Source organism: Chelonia mydas, chromosome 5 (assembly GCF_015237465.2).
Source record: "Chelonia mydas isolate rCheMyd1 chromosome 5, rCheMyd1.pri.v2, whole genome shotgun sequence".
In the NCBI taxonomy this organism is placed as follows: domain Eukaryota; kingdom Metazoa; phylum Chordata; order Testudines; family Cheloniidae; genus Chelonia; species Chelonia mydas.
The window spans coordinates 102609971-102627683 of record NC_051245.2 but is presented as its reverse complement, the minus strand read 5'-3'; the positions used below and the strand labels follow the sequence as shown (position 1 = coordinate 102627683).

Here is a 17713-nt window from a genome sequence, read left to right as displayed (position 1 = left end):
TGCAACTCTGCTCTCCTGCTCTCATGAATCCACCTCACAGGTCCTCTCTTCATTCTCTGTAAATATCTATTCTCGTGGCATCTGTTGTCAGCCACTGCTTCCGCTGCGACTCTGCTCTCCTGCAGACACCATACCATGGCAAGCATGGAGTGCACTCAGATCACCACGGCAGTTGTGAGCATTGTAAACACCTCGCGCATTATCCTGCCGTACGTTCAGAACCAGAACCTGCAAAAGCAGGCAAGGAGGCGACGGCAGCAAAGTGACGAGAGTGATGAGGACATGGACACAGACTTCTCTCAAAGTATGGGCCCCAGCAATTTGGCCATCCTGGTGGCAATGCCGTGGAACACTGATTCTGGGCCCAGGAAACAAGCACAGACTGGTGGGACCGCACAGTGGTGCAGGTCTGGGACGATTCCCAATGGCTGCAAAACTTTCGCATGTGTAAGGGCGCTTTCATGGAACTTTGTGACTTGCTTTCTCCTGCCCTGAAATGCCAGAATACCAAGATGAGAGCAGCCCTCACAGTTCACAAGCGAGTGGCGATAGCCCTGTGGAAGCTTGCAATGCCAGACAGCTACCGGTCAATCGGTAATCAATTTGGAGTGGGCAAATCTACTGTGGGGGCTCCTGTGATCCAATTAGCCAACGCAATCACTGAGCTGCTGCTATCAAGAGTAGTGACTCTGGGAAATGTGCAGCGGATGGTTTTGCTGCAGTGGGTTTCCCTAACTGTGGTGGGGCGATAGATGGAATGCATATCCCTATCTTGGGACCGGACCACCAGGGCAGCCAGTACGTAAACCGAAAGGGGTACTTCTAAATGATGCTGCAAGTGCTGGTGGATCACAAGGACATTTCACCAACATCAAGGTGGGATAGTCGGGAAAGGTACATGACGCTCGCATCTTCAGGAACTCTGGTCTGTTTGAACAGCTGCAGGAAGGGACTTACTTCCCAGACCAGAAAATAACTGTTGGGGATGTTGAAATGCCTATAGTTATCCTTGGGGACCTAGCCTACCCCTTAATGCTATAGCTCATGAAGCCATACGCAGGCAGCCTGGACAGTAGTCAGGAGCTGTTCAGCTACAGGCTAAGCAAGTGCAGAATGGTGGTAGAATGTGCATTTGGACATTTAAAAGCAACTGGTGCAGTTTACTGACTCGGTTAGACTGCAGCAAAACCAATATTCCCATTGTTATTACTGCTTGCTTTGTGCTCCACAATATCTGTGAGAGTAAGGGGGAGACGTTTATGGCAGGGTGGGAGGTTGAGACAAAATAGCCTGGCCACTGATTACGCACAGCCAGACACCAGGGTGGTTAGAAGAGCACAGCAGGGCATGCTGCGCATCAGAGAAGCTTTGAAAACCAGTTTCGTGACTGGCCAGGCTACGGTGTGACAGTTCTGTTTGTTTCTCCTTGACGAAAACCTGCCCCCTTGGTTCACTCTACTTCCCTGTAAGCCAACCGCCCTCCCCTCCCCACTTCGATCACCGCTTGCAGAGGCAATAAAGTCATTGTTGTTTCAGATTCATGCATTCTTTATTAATTTGTCACACAAATAGGGGGATAACTGCCAAGGTAGCCCGGGAGGCGTGTGGGAGGAGGGAAGCACCGGGTAGGGTGGTGGAGGACGGGAGGAGGGAAGGACAAGGCCACACTGCACTTCAAAACTTATTGAATGGCAGCTTTCTGTTGCTTGGGCAGTCCTCTGGGGTGGAGTGGTTGGGTGCCCGGAGCCACCCCCTCCACCCTCCCGCGTTCTTGGGTGTCTGGGTGAGGAGGCTATGGAACTTCAGTGCGGGAGGACTGCATGAGCTCAGAGAACATTTCATCACGAGTGCAGTTTTTTTGCCTTCTTATCTGCGCTAGCCTCTGGGACGGAGATGAAAAGGAGAGCATTGAAACTTTTGCAGCTGCAGGAGGAAAAAAAGGGAGAGTAGTATTTAAAAAGACGCATTTTAGAGCACAATGGGTAGACTCTTTCACGGTGAACCAAGATGTTAACATTACATAGCACATGTGCTTTCAGTTCAAGGTCGCCCCCCCCCCCCCCCACACACACAATTCTCTGGGATGATTGCTTCACCCGTCCACCCACCGCGGGGCTAACAGAGGGGATGATTTCTTTTCAGCCACAGGCAAACAGCCCAACCACCTCTGAATGTCCCCTTAATAAAATTCCCCTATTTCAACCATGTATGACCATGAATGGTATCAGTCTCCTGAGGATAACAGAGAGATAAAGAACGAATATTGCTTGAATGTTGCTTGAGCAAACACTGGGACCATACGCTGCCATGCTTTGTTATGCAATGATTCCAGACTACGTGCTACTGGCCTGGCATGGTAAAGTGTCCTACCATGGAGGATAGAATAAGGCTGCCCTCCCAGAAACGTTTTACAAAGGCTTTGGAAGTACCTCCAGGAGAGCTTCATTGAGATGCTGCGAATGCATCCCAAGTCTTCAGGGCAAATTAATCATTAAACACGCTTGCTTTTAAACCATGTATTATATTTACAAAGGTACACTCACCAGAGGTGCCTTCTCCGCCTTCAAGGTCCGGGAGCCACCTTGGATGGGTTGGGAGGGTATTGGCTCCAGGGTGATAAATAGTTCCTGGCTGTCGGGGAGAACGGTTTCATCCTCCTCCTCATCATCATCATCTTCCTCATCCCCCAAATCCTCATCCCTGTTGCGTGAGACTCCCCCCTTGCAGGAGTCCACGTACAGAGGTGGGGTAGTGGTAGGGGCACCACCTAGAATTGCATGCAGCTCATCATAGAAGCAGCATGTCTGGGGATCTGACCCAGAGCAGCCGTTTGCCTCTTTGGATTTTTGGTAGGCTTGCCTGAGCTCCTTAAGTTTCATGCTGCACTGCTGCGGGTCCCTGTTATAGCCTCTGTCCTTCATGCCCTTGGAGATTTTTTCAAATATTTTGGCATTTCGTCTATTGGAACAGAGTTCTGATAGCACGGATTCGTCTCCCCATACAGCGATCAGATCCGGTACCTCCCGTTCGGTCCATGCTGGAGCTCTTTTGCGATTCTGGGCCTGCATGGTCACCTGTTCTGATGAGCTCTGCATGGTCACCTCTGCTGATGACCTCACTACGCTGGCCAAAGAGGAAATGAAATTCAAAAGTTCCCTGTGCTTTTCCTATGTACCTGGCTAGTGCATCTGAGTTGAAAGTGCTGTCCAGAGCGGTCACAGTGGAGCATTCTGGGATAGCTCCCGGAGGCCAGTACCGTCGAATTGCGTCCACACAACCTCAAATTCAACCCGGTGATGTCGATTTCAGCGCTAATCCCCTCGTCAGAGGGGAGTACAGAAATCTATTTTAAGAGCCCATTAAGTCAACAAAAATGGCTTTGTCGTGTGGATGAGTGCAGGGTTAAATAGATCTAACGCTGCTAAATTCAACCTAAACTCATAGTGTAGACCAGGGCCAAGACTGATTGAGGTACTCAGTATAGAAGTAAGAGTTTTTTGTCTTAAATTGGTTTTAAACTCACCTGAATTATGATGTGATAATAGAAGCAATGGTACTCACTCCACACCCTTAATAAAGGGAGAGAATCATGCTGAGAAAGGTTCCTTAAACATTCTGAACAGACGTTCCTCTCTTTAGAATTTGGTAGTCTAAGTGAATTAACTGGACAAAACTCTTTTTTCCCCCTTGCTTTTCTTGCTATAGTCTTGCCATCAAGAAAACTGTTTTTTGTTGATTCAGACAAAAGAGAAGCAAGTACTCAGAGGAAATCAGAACTGTATCCAAAATTACCAAAGAATTCTATATATTTAATTAACATGACAACATGAAGATAAAAATCATACTAGTCTATTTTATTTGGCCTCTGTGTGTGGTTGCATCATCTTAGATTCTCTTATTCACCATTGGCTATATTTTGTGTCCATTAAGCCCCTTTTGGTCACACTTTCCCCCCCCAGTTGTTAAATTCACTGTTAAATTCAGTGTGAATTTCAGCAATTAATGTAAGGAAATCCAGGGGGAACTAAACTGATCAAACATACATGTATGGGTGGAAGGGTACATTTTACAACTTTAAATTCTCCTTGCACTCTTTCATAGCCATACCACAGCCCGTCTTGTGCAACAACACAGGGCAGTACAGGAGCATAAGGCATGCCCTTACATCAGTGAGCCAACTACCCACATAAGTGAGGGTGGGGGGGAGGCGTCCTTCACGCTCCCAATCCTGTGCAGATGGACAGAGAATGGGTAGAGTCTTGGCTTTGCCTCCGGCAATGCACCAAGCAGCATAGCTCTGCCAGAGCACTGGAGGATAAACATTGCATCAGGGTAGGGCTGGTACAAAGTATGTCTCCCTCAGAGCAGAAGGCTAACTGACAGAAGGCTAACTGATGGGCAGACTGCAACTCTGAGAGTCACAGCTTATCACCCAGGGTGTTCTTGGGGCAATGCAACAATGTGCTGCCTCATATGCAGGGCACTTGTTAAAGCTACAAGTTAGCCCTTAAATTCACTTGTAAATTTGGCCATATGAATTTAATAGCACTTGTTTTGGAGGGAGAGGAAAATGTTAATTAATAAATGTTAGAAATCTCTAAAAATTACCCAACATCTCAGGATTTCCAGGGCTAGAAAGAAATTATGTATCCTGCTGAAAGATCAATTTTCACCAGTGTTAAATTCCTATGTCTGTTTTCTTTGTTTCTGAAAGCTCACGAGATACCTAACTTTAAACCCATCATGGTTGCAAGGCTGGATATTGCTCATCCTGGAACTGGCTTTAATCAGTGTTGTTTCTGGGAGACATTCCATTTTTAGGAGACAGAAAGAAACATTTCTTTGGCGGGTTGATTTTTTGTTTAAATGGCAGCTGTGTGAATCTGCTCAGAGGCTTGGAATGTTAACTTAAATCCTTTTGAACCCAGTGGAGTTTTGCCAGAACAAGTAAGGACTGAATAAAAACTTAGCAAGGAGCTCCAGATTTGAGCCATAGTAACTAACATACTTCTAGGGAAAAAATGGAGGGACTCTAAAAAAGAAAAAAAAAGAAAGAAAGAAAGAAAAAGATCTGTGATGTTGCAGGGCACTATAAAGATTTTAGTATCCAGTGTAAGTAATAGGGTCATTGCAGCTTCCAAGCAATAAAATCTTTGTAGCTCCCCACATTATCATGATGACACACTATATTTTTGGTATTTGGGAATAGTTTCAATTATGTGACCTGTTGATAGCAACTAATAAAATCTTTTTCTAGTTCCACCCATTTTTATAGATCATGCACTATAGATCTAAGATGAGCTATTTCTTTTAAAGCAGAAAAGAGTATTTAATATTTTATTGGAGAAAGATTTAGGATTACCTTACTTGTCAAGAGACCTTTTAAAAATAATTTCTGACATTTTATTGCCTAGTTGCGTAAAACCGGATAAAAATATTTTGTAAGGTAGGGCAAGTCTTAGTTACTCTATAGGAAAATCTCATCCATTTAGCCTTTTTTTAATGAAAAAAAATGTGTTACACTAAACTTCCCTGTAACCAGGTTAGATGAAAGTCTTTTCTCCAGCTTGTAAGTAAAATTCAGAAATATATCTAGCATCTGCAACCTCCTGGGATGTAATTGATTGTGGCATCATTTTGTAGATGATGACCAAAAGGGAATGTGATATTAATACAAAAATGTTTTCTTCAGCAGCAAAAGACTCTTTGAACTTAACCTTGTGTCCTCCATTTATTCCATGATTAGAAGGCATTAAATGTTTTGATGAGCTGTCATTTCGTAATTTATGTAAGTTATGTATCCTCATTGTAAAACACCATTTCTTGAATCTCCTGTTGTCATGGTTACTCTTCTTGCCATTGGCCAACTAACATTTAACCTTTTTTCCCCTCTTTGCTGCATTAAAATGGAGCAGTAAACCTGACAGGTGAGAAGTGAGAACAATTGCCCTCCATTTACACCAAAAAAGAAAAAAGAAAAAAATACAGACAGTTTATCATGATGATGATTTAAAACAGCATTTCTGTCAGTCTATCTTATCTTGGACAGATGCATATAAAATATAAAGACAGCCTGATAGTGCTCTAGATATTTTATAGCGTTTACAACACTGAAAAGGCATGAGGCACTTATAGCAGTGTTTTGTCTTTTAACTAAAAAAACTTTTTTTTTTAATCTTATATTTTCCTCAGTTACAATTTCAGGTGATAGTACAAATCAATTTATGAGAGTTCTTTGGTCAAGTTTAAAATGGTGTTCACGTCTCAAAATGGAGCTTCAGAAGAATTCGGAAATTATGTATTATAGTGGGTTAATGCACTTTTAACAACCTGGATGCAATCCTGGCTTACAGTAGGTCACAAGTAAAATAAATCGATGATCTCATCCTAGTCCTTAGAGGGTAGTTCTCCAGATCATAAATCCTTTTGAACCAACACAATCTGATGCAATTACTATTGCATTCTCTGGACTGGAGAGAGAAAAAATTAGAATAACTCTAATTAAAACAAAGTACATCGTTCTATAGTAAGTGCCTCAAACGCTGCAGTGTTAGAGTTACTGTAGCATTTGAGGCTATTTATGTTTACTCTAACATCTGAGGTGATTGTAGGATACTATAGTGCTTTTTAATATAGAAATGGTGGTTGTGCAGGTCAGAGTTGATATGCCCTAGCAGAGCTATATGTAGAAAAATGCAAATTATGTCTGCCTCTAGGCAGTTCTCCTAGTCCTTCACTTTTAAGAGCACCAGATATAAATAAAGATGCTTCTTAACAATTAAAAGAAAATGGAATACACAAATCAAGGTTAAAAAACATTAATGGATTTGGTACTAAATTTCGATAATCTTGCATCAAAACTCTGGAATTATTTGATTTTCACAATCTGATCCTGGAAGTCTTCTGCATATTTAACTTCCACTGAAGTTAACAGAGGTTCCATGCTTCAAGAGCTTGTGGGATTAAGACACAATTTACACAGCACATAAAGGCAACCAGAGGGGAAATTTTGTCTTGCTGAATGAGTTGTGTATCTTCAATATTAAAAAAAAGCAAAAGAAATTGCCCACTGTCATCCACAATAGAGGTAACCATAGTCCATAGCTAAAATTGATAGGATTCCCTCCAACCTTATCACACTTCTCTTTTCCATCACATGATGTCCTAATCAGTGTTACCACTCACTGCTCTGCCTGTAATACAGAGAAGAAGTGACTTTAAACTGTTTTAAGAGGGAGCAGAGCAGGTTCATACAGGTTTTAGCACCACCACAGCAAAACTTAATCAGGAAAATGGCCCAAGAGTGTGATGTCAAATAAAATGCAGGACACTTGAGAGAGGTGTAGCTGTAATAACTCTTACAGCTACCTCTCCTCTCTTTCTTGAAATTTAACTTTTTGCCACCTTCATCCTCACTTCTCAAAAAAAAAATATTTGAATGAAAATGCAAATCAGTAGGTATCCTGGAAGCTAATACAGTTCTCCTTGGCTGGCCTCAGAGAATGGAACTCTCAGACACTAGGAGCCCATTCTGACAGGAGACCCATAAGAGCTAGAAAGCACAAAGATGCCACATTTCTGAGACAAAGGGGACCTACAGGGCTTTTTCTGTCTCTTCTTCCCATTGCATTTATGGAGGGTTTTTCAAGGGCACCAAAATTCCATTGAAAGTCAATGGCAGTTAGGTACCTAACTCCCTTAGGCATTTTTTTGAAAACCCTATGCCTAATTTGATCAGAAGCACCTAAATTGAATATGGGCTCTGTGACCATGGAAAGGATTGGGGCCATGGGTGTTCTGTGACTCACCCTATTACAAAGCTGAAATATTGAGAACTGAGCTCTTACTTCCTAGAAAGTGAAAGTAACAGTGTATTGTTATCAGCAACCTTGAAAGTGCCTAATGAATAAAAACTATTCATAAATAAAACAGTACAGAGCTGTATATATTAAAACATGATGAGAGCAAATATAGCATCTTCATACGTTATTCAAAATTACATAACGAAAATTTAAACAAATATATTTAATAAAGCTGGTAGGTAGCTAGCTTTTAAGACAGAGACAAAGTGAATTTCCTGAAGTTTCCCATTTATAGCCTGTAACAGTTAATTATTCTAGTCCCTTGAATGATGAACTAGAGGATCAGGCTACTGCTGAAGGCAATTACTCCAACCCAATGTTTTCCTGTTTAAATTTCCTTTAACAATGTAAATTGTAGCTGCCTTAACCACCATGATACACACTATTGTTTTATCTTATGCTTTGGGTAGTGAATACTCTTAAAAAGAAGCAGGATCAAATGATCAAATAGATCAGACAAGTATATTTGTGTAGTTAACACTTAGGATCTCATGGGTGTTTGTGTTTATTTTATCCTTGCAGGAAGAGGGCTGAATCCGACTCTAGAAAAAGCAGCATACCCAACAGCAAGGAAATTCCTTCTCATCATCCCACAGATCCAGTGGAGCTGCGACGCCTTAACTTTCAAACTCCAGGTAAGACACAGAACTCCCCCATTTACAGCGCTGTGACCATTCAAGGTTTTCAACAATATTTCTTTAAACAGCATTGCTACTAGAGAACTGCGTTGTTAAATGTTGAATTCTTTAGTTTTTACCAAGTTCTTTATATTGATTGATGATGAGATTTTGCAGTGTATTTCTTACTAATAGTTTTGTGAATAATTTCTTCTAACTTCTGCAGTTTAAGAAAAATACCGTATTAAACATAAATAAGTCATTCTACTAATGGAAACGCTATCAACTTAAGCTCATTTTTTTTCCTAGAAATGATTTACATACTCTTGTTACAAGTAACAGTGAAGAATACTAAAAAAGATAGGGGGCTGGGAAATTATTTTCCCCCAATTTATTAATTGTGTGCATTTGACAATACTTTGTGTACAAATATTCCCTCTTTCCACTGCAGAGTCAGGTAGTCAGTTTCCCTTGTTTTTGTATGTGTCTTTCACATGGCAACAGAAAAGAGGAAAACAATTTTTAACATAGGAAAATGTAACTGTAAGGGAACAAAAATTGGCTGCAAGTCTCTGGAGCAGGTGTTTTCCCTGAAACTACTTTTAGCTATTTTTTTTTAATTGACTAGATTTCCAGTTGACAGTGTCCCTTTCAGGACACTGGTTTACTAAAACTGGTTTACTAAAACGGTGAGAACCCTTTAATGGTGAAGGGTATTGCTTATAGGAATCATGCATACTTCTCATATTCACTGTGCACACCACTGCAGTCTTTTAAGTGTCCGGGCCATGAACCTTGCGGCTGTGCAAAATAAAAAGGCAAGGTTCGCTGGAAAAATACTATTGTCTTCTAAAACAGGAGCAGTGTGTGAGGTTGAAAGGGTATATTAATATATAACTATTCCTGAGATATAGGAATGGCATGTTGCAGAATATTTTTAAACCTGCTTTACATATACTTTCCTCTTTTTAGTATGTTTAATCTTGTTTTCTTAATGGGAGTAACTTTGACAGCCAAGGACAGGATAAGAAGAAAATAATGTGAGTGGCATTGGAATTTTTATCACCCTTATATGAATGGGTTGATATTTTGTCTTTGGAATTTTCTTAATTTTGATGGTGATATGATTTAGTAGACTTTTTTTTAATCACAGCATGATTTAAATGAAGCCCCAAGCTTAATTCTGATTGATTTACCCATAACAGCGTACAAAAATCAGTGCTAGCACTATAAATTCTGTAGTGTGAGACATGAACACAAAATCATGCCTTCAGCAGCTACTAGTGAACTCCCTGACCAAGATCCTACGTTTATTAAGCTCCCTGCTACAACACATCTTAGTCCTCTCTGGTAACTGTGGAAGGGGAGGAACTATATAGCCACTTTTTTAATGTACTTTTATGCATTTAAATGCATAAAATTAGGAAATCAAATAGAGATTCTCAGAGATTTACTAAACCACACAATACGCGCACACAATTTATCTCAAAAGAGTTAACTGAAGTCCCAGCACTTAGGTCTGACCTATGACTTATTAACGCTTTGTGATTTATCCATCATCTTTACTACATTCAAAAAACAGTTAATGCAAAGGCCAGATTTTGTATACAAATGAACAAAAGTCAAAAAAAGAAAAAGTTATTGTTCTTACAGATTAAGTCCCATCATATATGTTCTAAAACAGATTGCCAAATTCATAGCTCCCATAGGCATAATGGGGCAGTGTGGATGATTTAATATTACTTCATACAGTTTTTTTTTTTTACTTTTGTGTATTTAAATTTGCAGCCGTATCCTTGCATTTATGTTCATTTTTTGTCATATTTTAAAATAAAGTGGGGAAGAGGCTGCTCGTGCTTAATAATATTAGAATTTAGTGCCGTACATTAGCTCTTGTAGACACTATAGTTTTACTTCATTGATCTGGAAAGAACTGGAGATGTGTGAATTTGGACCTTTCTTTGCAACAGCTGTTGGTGTGAGATAGTTTTCAGTGAACTTGGCTGTGAAGCTGCAATTCATTGATATTATTATTGGCAACAAACCCTTTTTGTAAAACGAAAGTCTGATTTTCAGGCACTTGTGGCTTGCAAATGAAATTATTATTAATTCTGTTGTGGTAGCACCATGGACCCCCAATCCAGGATCAGGAGCCCATTGTGTTAAGCACCATACAAACAAGTAACAAAAGACAGTTTCTGCGCTTGGCAGTTTGTCTTGTCCAGGATTTAAAAGCATGTTAGAAGGTGTTACTAACACATTCTAAGAGTGAGATCCTGGCCCTGCTGAAGTCAGTGGCACTATTCCCATGTGGATGCATAAGCTCTTGTTTAATTCCCATTGGCTTTAATGGAGCTATGATTTCACCATAAGGATATGTGTGCACAGCAAGTGAAGGTGCAATTATAGCATAGGTAGGCATACCTGTGCTAGCTTTAATCTAGCTAGCATAGATAATAATAGGAGTGTAGGCATTGTGGCATGGGCTAGCAACCTATTAACAACACACTTTTAAATTCTAATCCAACACAAAGCCAGCAAGAAAAAATAAAAAGAGGCCCTATGTTCATGGGAACCACATTTTTTTCCCTTCCACATTTTTACCTTAAGAAAAAGGGCAGTAGTGTGTGGGGTGGAGGATTGTGTTGTGTGTATTTTATTGACAAATTTACAATCGCCCTCATACAAATGTCTTGTCTACACTATACAATTTTATCCTGTCTGAACACAGTTACCAACAATTCTATTAAATGACACAGTGTTGAACGTGTTTTAGCAGTCAGTATGCACCAGGACAATAAGACTCCAGGAGGGTAGAGGCTGCGAAGAGGGGTTTTATTTATTTAGATTGTTGGAGCACCCACTCTGTGTTGGGTGCTTTCCAGACATAGATGAATACAAAATCTCTGCCACTGAAAGAGTACCATCAAAAACAGTAATTTTGTTTCCTAATGAACTGATACTGTGGGGCAATGCAGGAGACAATTTGAACTTAAATTGAAATGTTTAGATCACTAATCTCTTCTTTAATATGGCTAGTAATGGGGGCAGAGAGCTAAAATAAATTAGACAACGTGAAGCAGAGCATCATTAAAAACCCCCAGTGTTTAAGGGGCAGACACATGCCTGTCAAAATAGAAATTTAGTAGATGTGCTTCCACTGGGAGATGATAATGGAGTGTGTATCGGAATCCCCTGTATTCATAATAATAACAAACCTTGATAAAGGGTAATGGGTGACAAATGCTTTGACTGTTTGAAAGACTCAAAAACAACCACTTGTCAGATGCCCAAGACACAAGTTTGCCAAAAAAAAATGTATTTTTAATCTTAAACCACAAATTTATTTTGTCTAAGGGAGGGTCAAGTGGGATGTGAATGTAAAGGTTTCACCCTATTGGATTAAAATGCATTTGAATTGCATACCATATGAGTAAAAGCCCCTTTAATGTATCTGGTTTAAAATAACCATTTGAAAGAAACTATGTGGATTGTGGATAGTATTTTATCTTCTAGTTCAACATCAGGCTTTCTTATTTTATTAATGATCAAGTTGAACTGGTGATGAAAATACTAAAACAATATGAAGACACCATATGAATCTAAATTCAGAATTGCCAGAACAATAAAGCTTTTACTTTCCTATCACTTTCCTTCATGTTTTACCAGTAAAGAATAGTGGTGTTAGGATAATTCTCATTTTATTCTGAACAGAGGATCAGATTCATCTCTGGCTTCACTCCATTGCAACAAGCAGTTACACCATGGATAAATTTGGCACTGTGTCTTAACATAAGGGAATAGCCCACAGTTCTACATCTGAGAAGAAGATCCTGTCTCCATATGTGCTTTCCATACAAATGTACATTTGTTAGATAGGCCCATATGCCAGCAAGTGGGTCACATCTGTGCCAAGTTTTCTTTGAGTCAATATGAAAATGCCCAATCTCCGAACAGCATAAGGGATTTCAGTTTATAAGTCTATCATTTTCTAAAGGTGGAGGGGCAGGGGTGAAGGAGAGCCATAGTCTTGCTATACAGCAAGTCTACTAGAAAATATGGCATTAAAATCATTAACCTTGAAAGAAAATGTTATAAGTCACTAAGCCACATGGACAAACACTGGTGGGGGGTGAGGGTAGGGACAATAATTACCTCTTCACAAAAGATTTCATCAAATGAAATCTACAGGAAAGAGAAGCTCTGACATATGCAGAGTAAAGTGACTGATTTGAAATTGTTTGAAATGTTCTGAGACCCAAGACTCAGAAAAAGACTCCAATCTGCTTGTCAGCTGAGGAACAGGATTGATTTATTCCTGACAAGTCACTTTTTGTTTTTCATTTAAGTACAAAATGTGTCACACTCATAAATAATTTGTGTAATTGGACACCAATTAAACAATTATCTCATTATAGCACATTAGTTAAATAAAAAGATGCTTGAAATTCAAGGAAAATAAAGAAAATTATAACAGCTTTGAATTCAAAGATTTACTCATATTTATGAAAGTAATTCTTCACCATATACTTGTGGGGAGAGTTATTTAAGGAAGCTGCACAAGTCTGTTTCCAAGATGAAGCAAAACAAAATAAAATAGGTCAGCTGGAAAATAGCAAATTAAACACAAGGGGAAAAGTTGATGTTTGGATTTATACATCTGACTTGCAAGTTAGCAGGGCTATCTTCTCATTGTATACATGCAATTCCTATTCATATTCATGAGAGTTATGTCAACACTAAAGGGAGAGTACAGGCTTATCTACTTAGGGACACTGACCAGAATAGCTCGCATTTGGACACCCTTTTCCAAAATAAAAGTCACTTTAATTCCAGAATCATTGCTCCGCTTTGGGAGTACACTAATTATTCTGGAATAGAGTTTATTTTATTCCAGAATAGAGTGTCCACACAAGGAGCTATTGTGGAACAGCTACTGGAATGCTTTGAAATAGCTATTCTGGTTAATTTCTCCAGGTAGACAAACGCTGAACCTACTCCGTCAAGTTTATTTTCATTGTAGTGACTGTTAATAAAGAATACAAGTAATTCAGTATCCGCTATACTAGCATACTCTCCTGGAGTTCTGATGGAAGCCAAATTCCCGTTGATCCCAGAGCAGTATTGTTGGGTCTTTAATCTGTTGCACATGCTGTACACAAGTTTTGCATTTGTGTTTTTAAAAGTTTTGACAGGAGAAAGTGCCATTTTTGTTGGTTCTTCTGTTGATAGAAACGTCTCGTTATGAATTTTTTTTGTTTTTCTATGGTATTATATCAAATACATATTGCAATAAATGTGTCTTTAATTATCACAGATTATTAGTTTGATGTGGGCCTGTAATATAATTAATTTAATAAAGGTTTTTGTGTAAAAATTATATGTCAGATTTCCAATATGTCTGTTTTTTAAAAGCAACTATTGTGTGTTATAACAGCTCAGTGTTCTATGTAATCTCTAATTTATTGTTTATTTATGAGGGGCTTGTAAACATGGAGCTGCATTCACATCTTGAGCAAGTTTCAAACCAAATGTGTGTTCCCTAATGATATTAAAGCCACAAATACACCTTGATATTCTGTCTCATAAATACACAAAAGCAAGAAAATAACAAATGAAAGGCTCCTTTTGTATTTCTTACTCATTTATAGTAAAATTCACCACAATGCAGAGACCTACATAAGGCCAGGTGCCCGGTTACATTCCACATTAAGGGTGAAATGCTAGCCCCATTGCAGTCAAGGTCAAAATCTCCACTGACTTCAGTGGGATCAGGATTTAAGTGTGGATTAAGTAATTGATGCAGAGGTCCTTTCACCTGCGCTCTGCACTGTGGTGAATTTTGCCCTTACTCTCCCTATAGTGCCTAAGTATTGTAGCCCATATAGTATATCATGTTCTTCTGAATTAGTGGTACATTTACCACAAGACAAGCAGAAGATATTTCCACGTGTTATTGGAACCACAAGCTCTTGTTTAATTCTTTTTGGGGGGACACTATTATGCAGTATAAAATCAGTCACTTTTTGTAATCTTCCGCAGTACATAGGCACAAGGGCTGGTTATGGATGGAAATTCAGGTGTAACTTTGCATGATATTGTCTTCATTGATTTGGGTCAGGTCTTTAATGTTATTTTAACATTTCTGTGTGCTTTAATTTCTTATCTTTTTTTTTTTCATTTGAATAAAAAAGCAAAGCAAAGCATGTCATTGGCATGTTGTTCTTTTTGACCTACGAAGCATGTCAGAGGGCCTGTTCAGATGTAGTTGCATTTTGTCTATTAGTTTTAATACATGTTCATAGCATATGTGGAATGATATGAATGTGTATCAGCAGAAGTATGCATTCTGTATTGTAGAGCCATAAAAATAAGTCTGATCAGCTACATTTTGTGTAGTGTTCTGAGAGTCAAGTTCTGCCCTAGGTGCACACAACCCACGTTGACCTCAATAGGAGCCTCCCACATGCACCAGGGTCAGAATATGGCCTTAATATGCACCTGTAGCATATACCATAGTATCTCTTTAAGAACTGTGGATGCATATTAACAAGAGTACGGTATAATAAGAGTATAATACGGATGCATAGAATGAGTACATAGCAAAAGCCCTTCAAAAATGAAAAAGTAATTATTTGCCACCTCAGTATTGAGTCTGTTGTGTCTTTAAAAATAATAGCCCTACCAAATGCTATTACTTCACTTTATAAGCTGACTGTAAAATATTAGTTAAAGAATTTTAACTATTGTTCAATTATAGGATCATAAAATGAGTCCTGGCAGAAGGGGTTTATGCTCAAGTAAGAGCCAGCCAATTAATTTTAAAAATGATCTGTAAGTTTCCTGCTTAGAAAAGTTTTATGCCAAGTTTCACTCAGCACCAAATGTTTACTACAAAATCACCCCTTAGAAATGTATGGTGAGAAATTTAAATGGCAGTAGATGCTCAACTTTAGAAGTGCTAATGGGTACCTCTCTAACGATGGTTATAAATAAGACCCGTTAAAAAAGGACTAACTATGATTTGATTAATCAAATAGCCTAATAATGTATCCACAATTTCTGACTCTTTAAAATGACTAAATACCCTTCCCACTGAGCTAAGTATTGAGATCCAAGTTCATGGTGCCGTTGAAAAGGACAGGTTCACTAATTAACAAAGACAACCCACCTTCTTGTTTACAGTAGAGAGATTGGACCTCTGGATATTTTCTTCTGAGTATGGTTTCCAGACAATGGTTTTGTGCATGTCAGAATTGTACACGTGCGTGCGTGTGTATGATTGATTGTTTATGATGGCCTTCTACTACTGTTACTAATTTGTTTCCCGTTTCCAATTGGCTTTACTTTTTACAGCTTTGAGCAGTAATTCAGTCCCCTACGCTTCCCTGATTGGCTCTGTGTCCTCCCTCTCTAGCCAAACTACCACTCAGTCCTTATATGATAATAACTCTCTCCCACGATTCGCTCGAAAAGGTCTAAACATCTTTGTCTCTATTATTTTCTTTGTTCAAGCACTGTTTTAGATGTACATCAGTCCACCTCCATTTCTGGATAAGTCTAGAATTTTCTTGTGCCTTTTCACTCCCATACTTTTCATTGGGGTGCTTGATCTGGATCAAATCAGTTTAATTAGAAAAATGTCACCCACCCTTTCAAAAATGAATGTAACATAGCCCTTAATTTGACAACTGAGAAAATGGGAGACTCCAGAACTGATATAGATAAATAGAGTTTTGGCTACTAATTTTGTACCTGTAACTTCCAAGAAATATCCCCAATATTCCTGGATACTCCCCTTTAATAACATGTTCAGTTGACTGGCAGCATGTCATACTACCTATAAAAAAACCTCACAGTGGCAGAATTATTGTGCAGGTAGCATTTGACTAAATGAATGTAGCATTTCTGTGTAATGTACAAGGCTCAGATGATTAGGATCAGTGCTGCTGGTCCTTCCTATGTACTGAAGTTTATTAATTGGTGACTGAAATACCGCACAATCATTTAATGACATGACCATATCATAATCCCATGGTCATTGAGCGATGCGGTAGCAAATGCAAGTTAGGTATCCCACAGAACACTCCTGAGATTCATGGTGACAAAACAAACTGAATTGTGCAACATGGCTTCCACTTTGAGCCCCCTGTAGTCATCATTGTTTTCTTTTGTAATTTCAACAGATCCTGGGGTTCACTAGTTTAAATTTTCTAGCCAGCTGTGGTTTCTCCCTGCAAGTGGTTATATACAGTATTTTGTTCTAGGCCTGGTAAAAGTAAACCTGAAGAAATAAATGCAAACCATTTGGGGACAGGTCATCAAAACTAATTGGCTGGAAAAAAATGGCCACAAGGAGTGGTCTGGCAAATCTTCAGCTGGCAGGCTGTGCTAGTTGGCCCCACATCTCTTTCTGCCTTTTTTTCTCTCCCCTTTCCTCCTTTCTTCTCCTCCCTATCCCCATCTTTTTTCCTCTCTCTCTTTCACTTTCTCTTTCGTTCTGTATCTTCATCAATAGACAAAGATGTTTACACCTGAAGTAGATTGTAGGTACTTTTGGGGGTTGATAATGGGGTTTGGGGGTATGATCATTTTAAGGTACTAGTGCAGCCAGATACGTGTTTCCAGCTGAATTGTACAACCCCTGTCTCTACAATCTGCTACTAGTGAAAACATTTTTGAAGCTCTAGTTGTCTGATGTCCAATCTTGTCTTTAGTGACTGTTGTCTATAAGCAGTGATGCATGTTACTCTAGTCATCCATAGTTGCATGTGATTGTCAGTCATCTCTAACCTTCATAAAATATTAAAGCTATCTTAAAGTATTCCTGATCTGATTTAGTCAGAATGTATAGTCAGTCCTTCAGTCCTTGAAACATTGTTATTAGTCCTTTCTAACTATCAAGCTATCCATTTCATTTTTATTTTTATTTTATTCATTAATTTGGGATTTTTTATTTTATTTTATTTTATACCATTTCCTTTGCAGGTTCAGGTGTCTCCGGTTACCCTGGTAACCTTCATTCTCCAAGTTAGTTTTCCTTGATTATGCATAAGTCACTTTGTTTTCTGTCAAAATACTATTCTTTCCCCTTTAGGCCTCTTTCAGTGTCTATTTTCTCAGCTCACCTTTCATCATCTAATTCAACACAGTTTCCATTTCATACAGTGCAGGAGAAGGAGTTTGAAATGACATTAAGAGTCATTACTCAAAGCAGAAGTCAACATCAGGTCT

General features: G+C 39.2%; 1 protein-coding gene across 10 annotated transcripts in view; it reads left to right on the top strand.

Annotated features, from left to right (window-relative positions):
* PTPRD (protein tyrosine phosphatase receptor type D) overlaps window positions 1-17713 on the top strand; it is a 2140771-nt gene that overhangs the window by 2029707 nt on the left and 93351 nt on the right. For 8 of the 10 annotated variants that reach the window (XM_043546218.1, XM_043546214.1, XM_043546216.1 and 5 more), the window contains 3 exons: window positions 5913-5927; window positions 8385-8497; window positions 17468-17509. In XM_043546218.1, the coding sequence (XP_043402153.1) occupies window positions 5913-5927; window positions 8385-8497; window positions 17468-17509 (170 nt within the window). The remainder of the gene's footprint in view (window positions 1-5912; window positions 5928-8384; window positions 8498-17467; window positions 17510-17713) is intronic. The other 2 variants (XM_043546222.1, XM_043546221.1) reach the window with 1 other exon arrangement.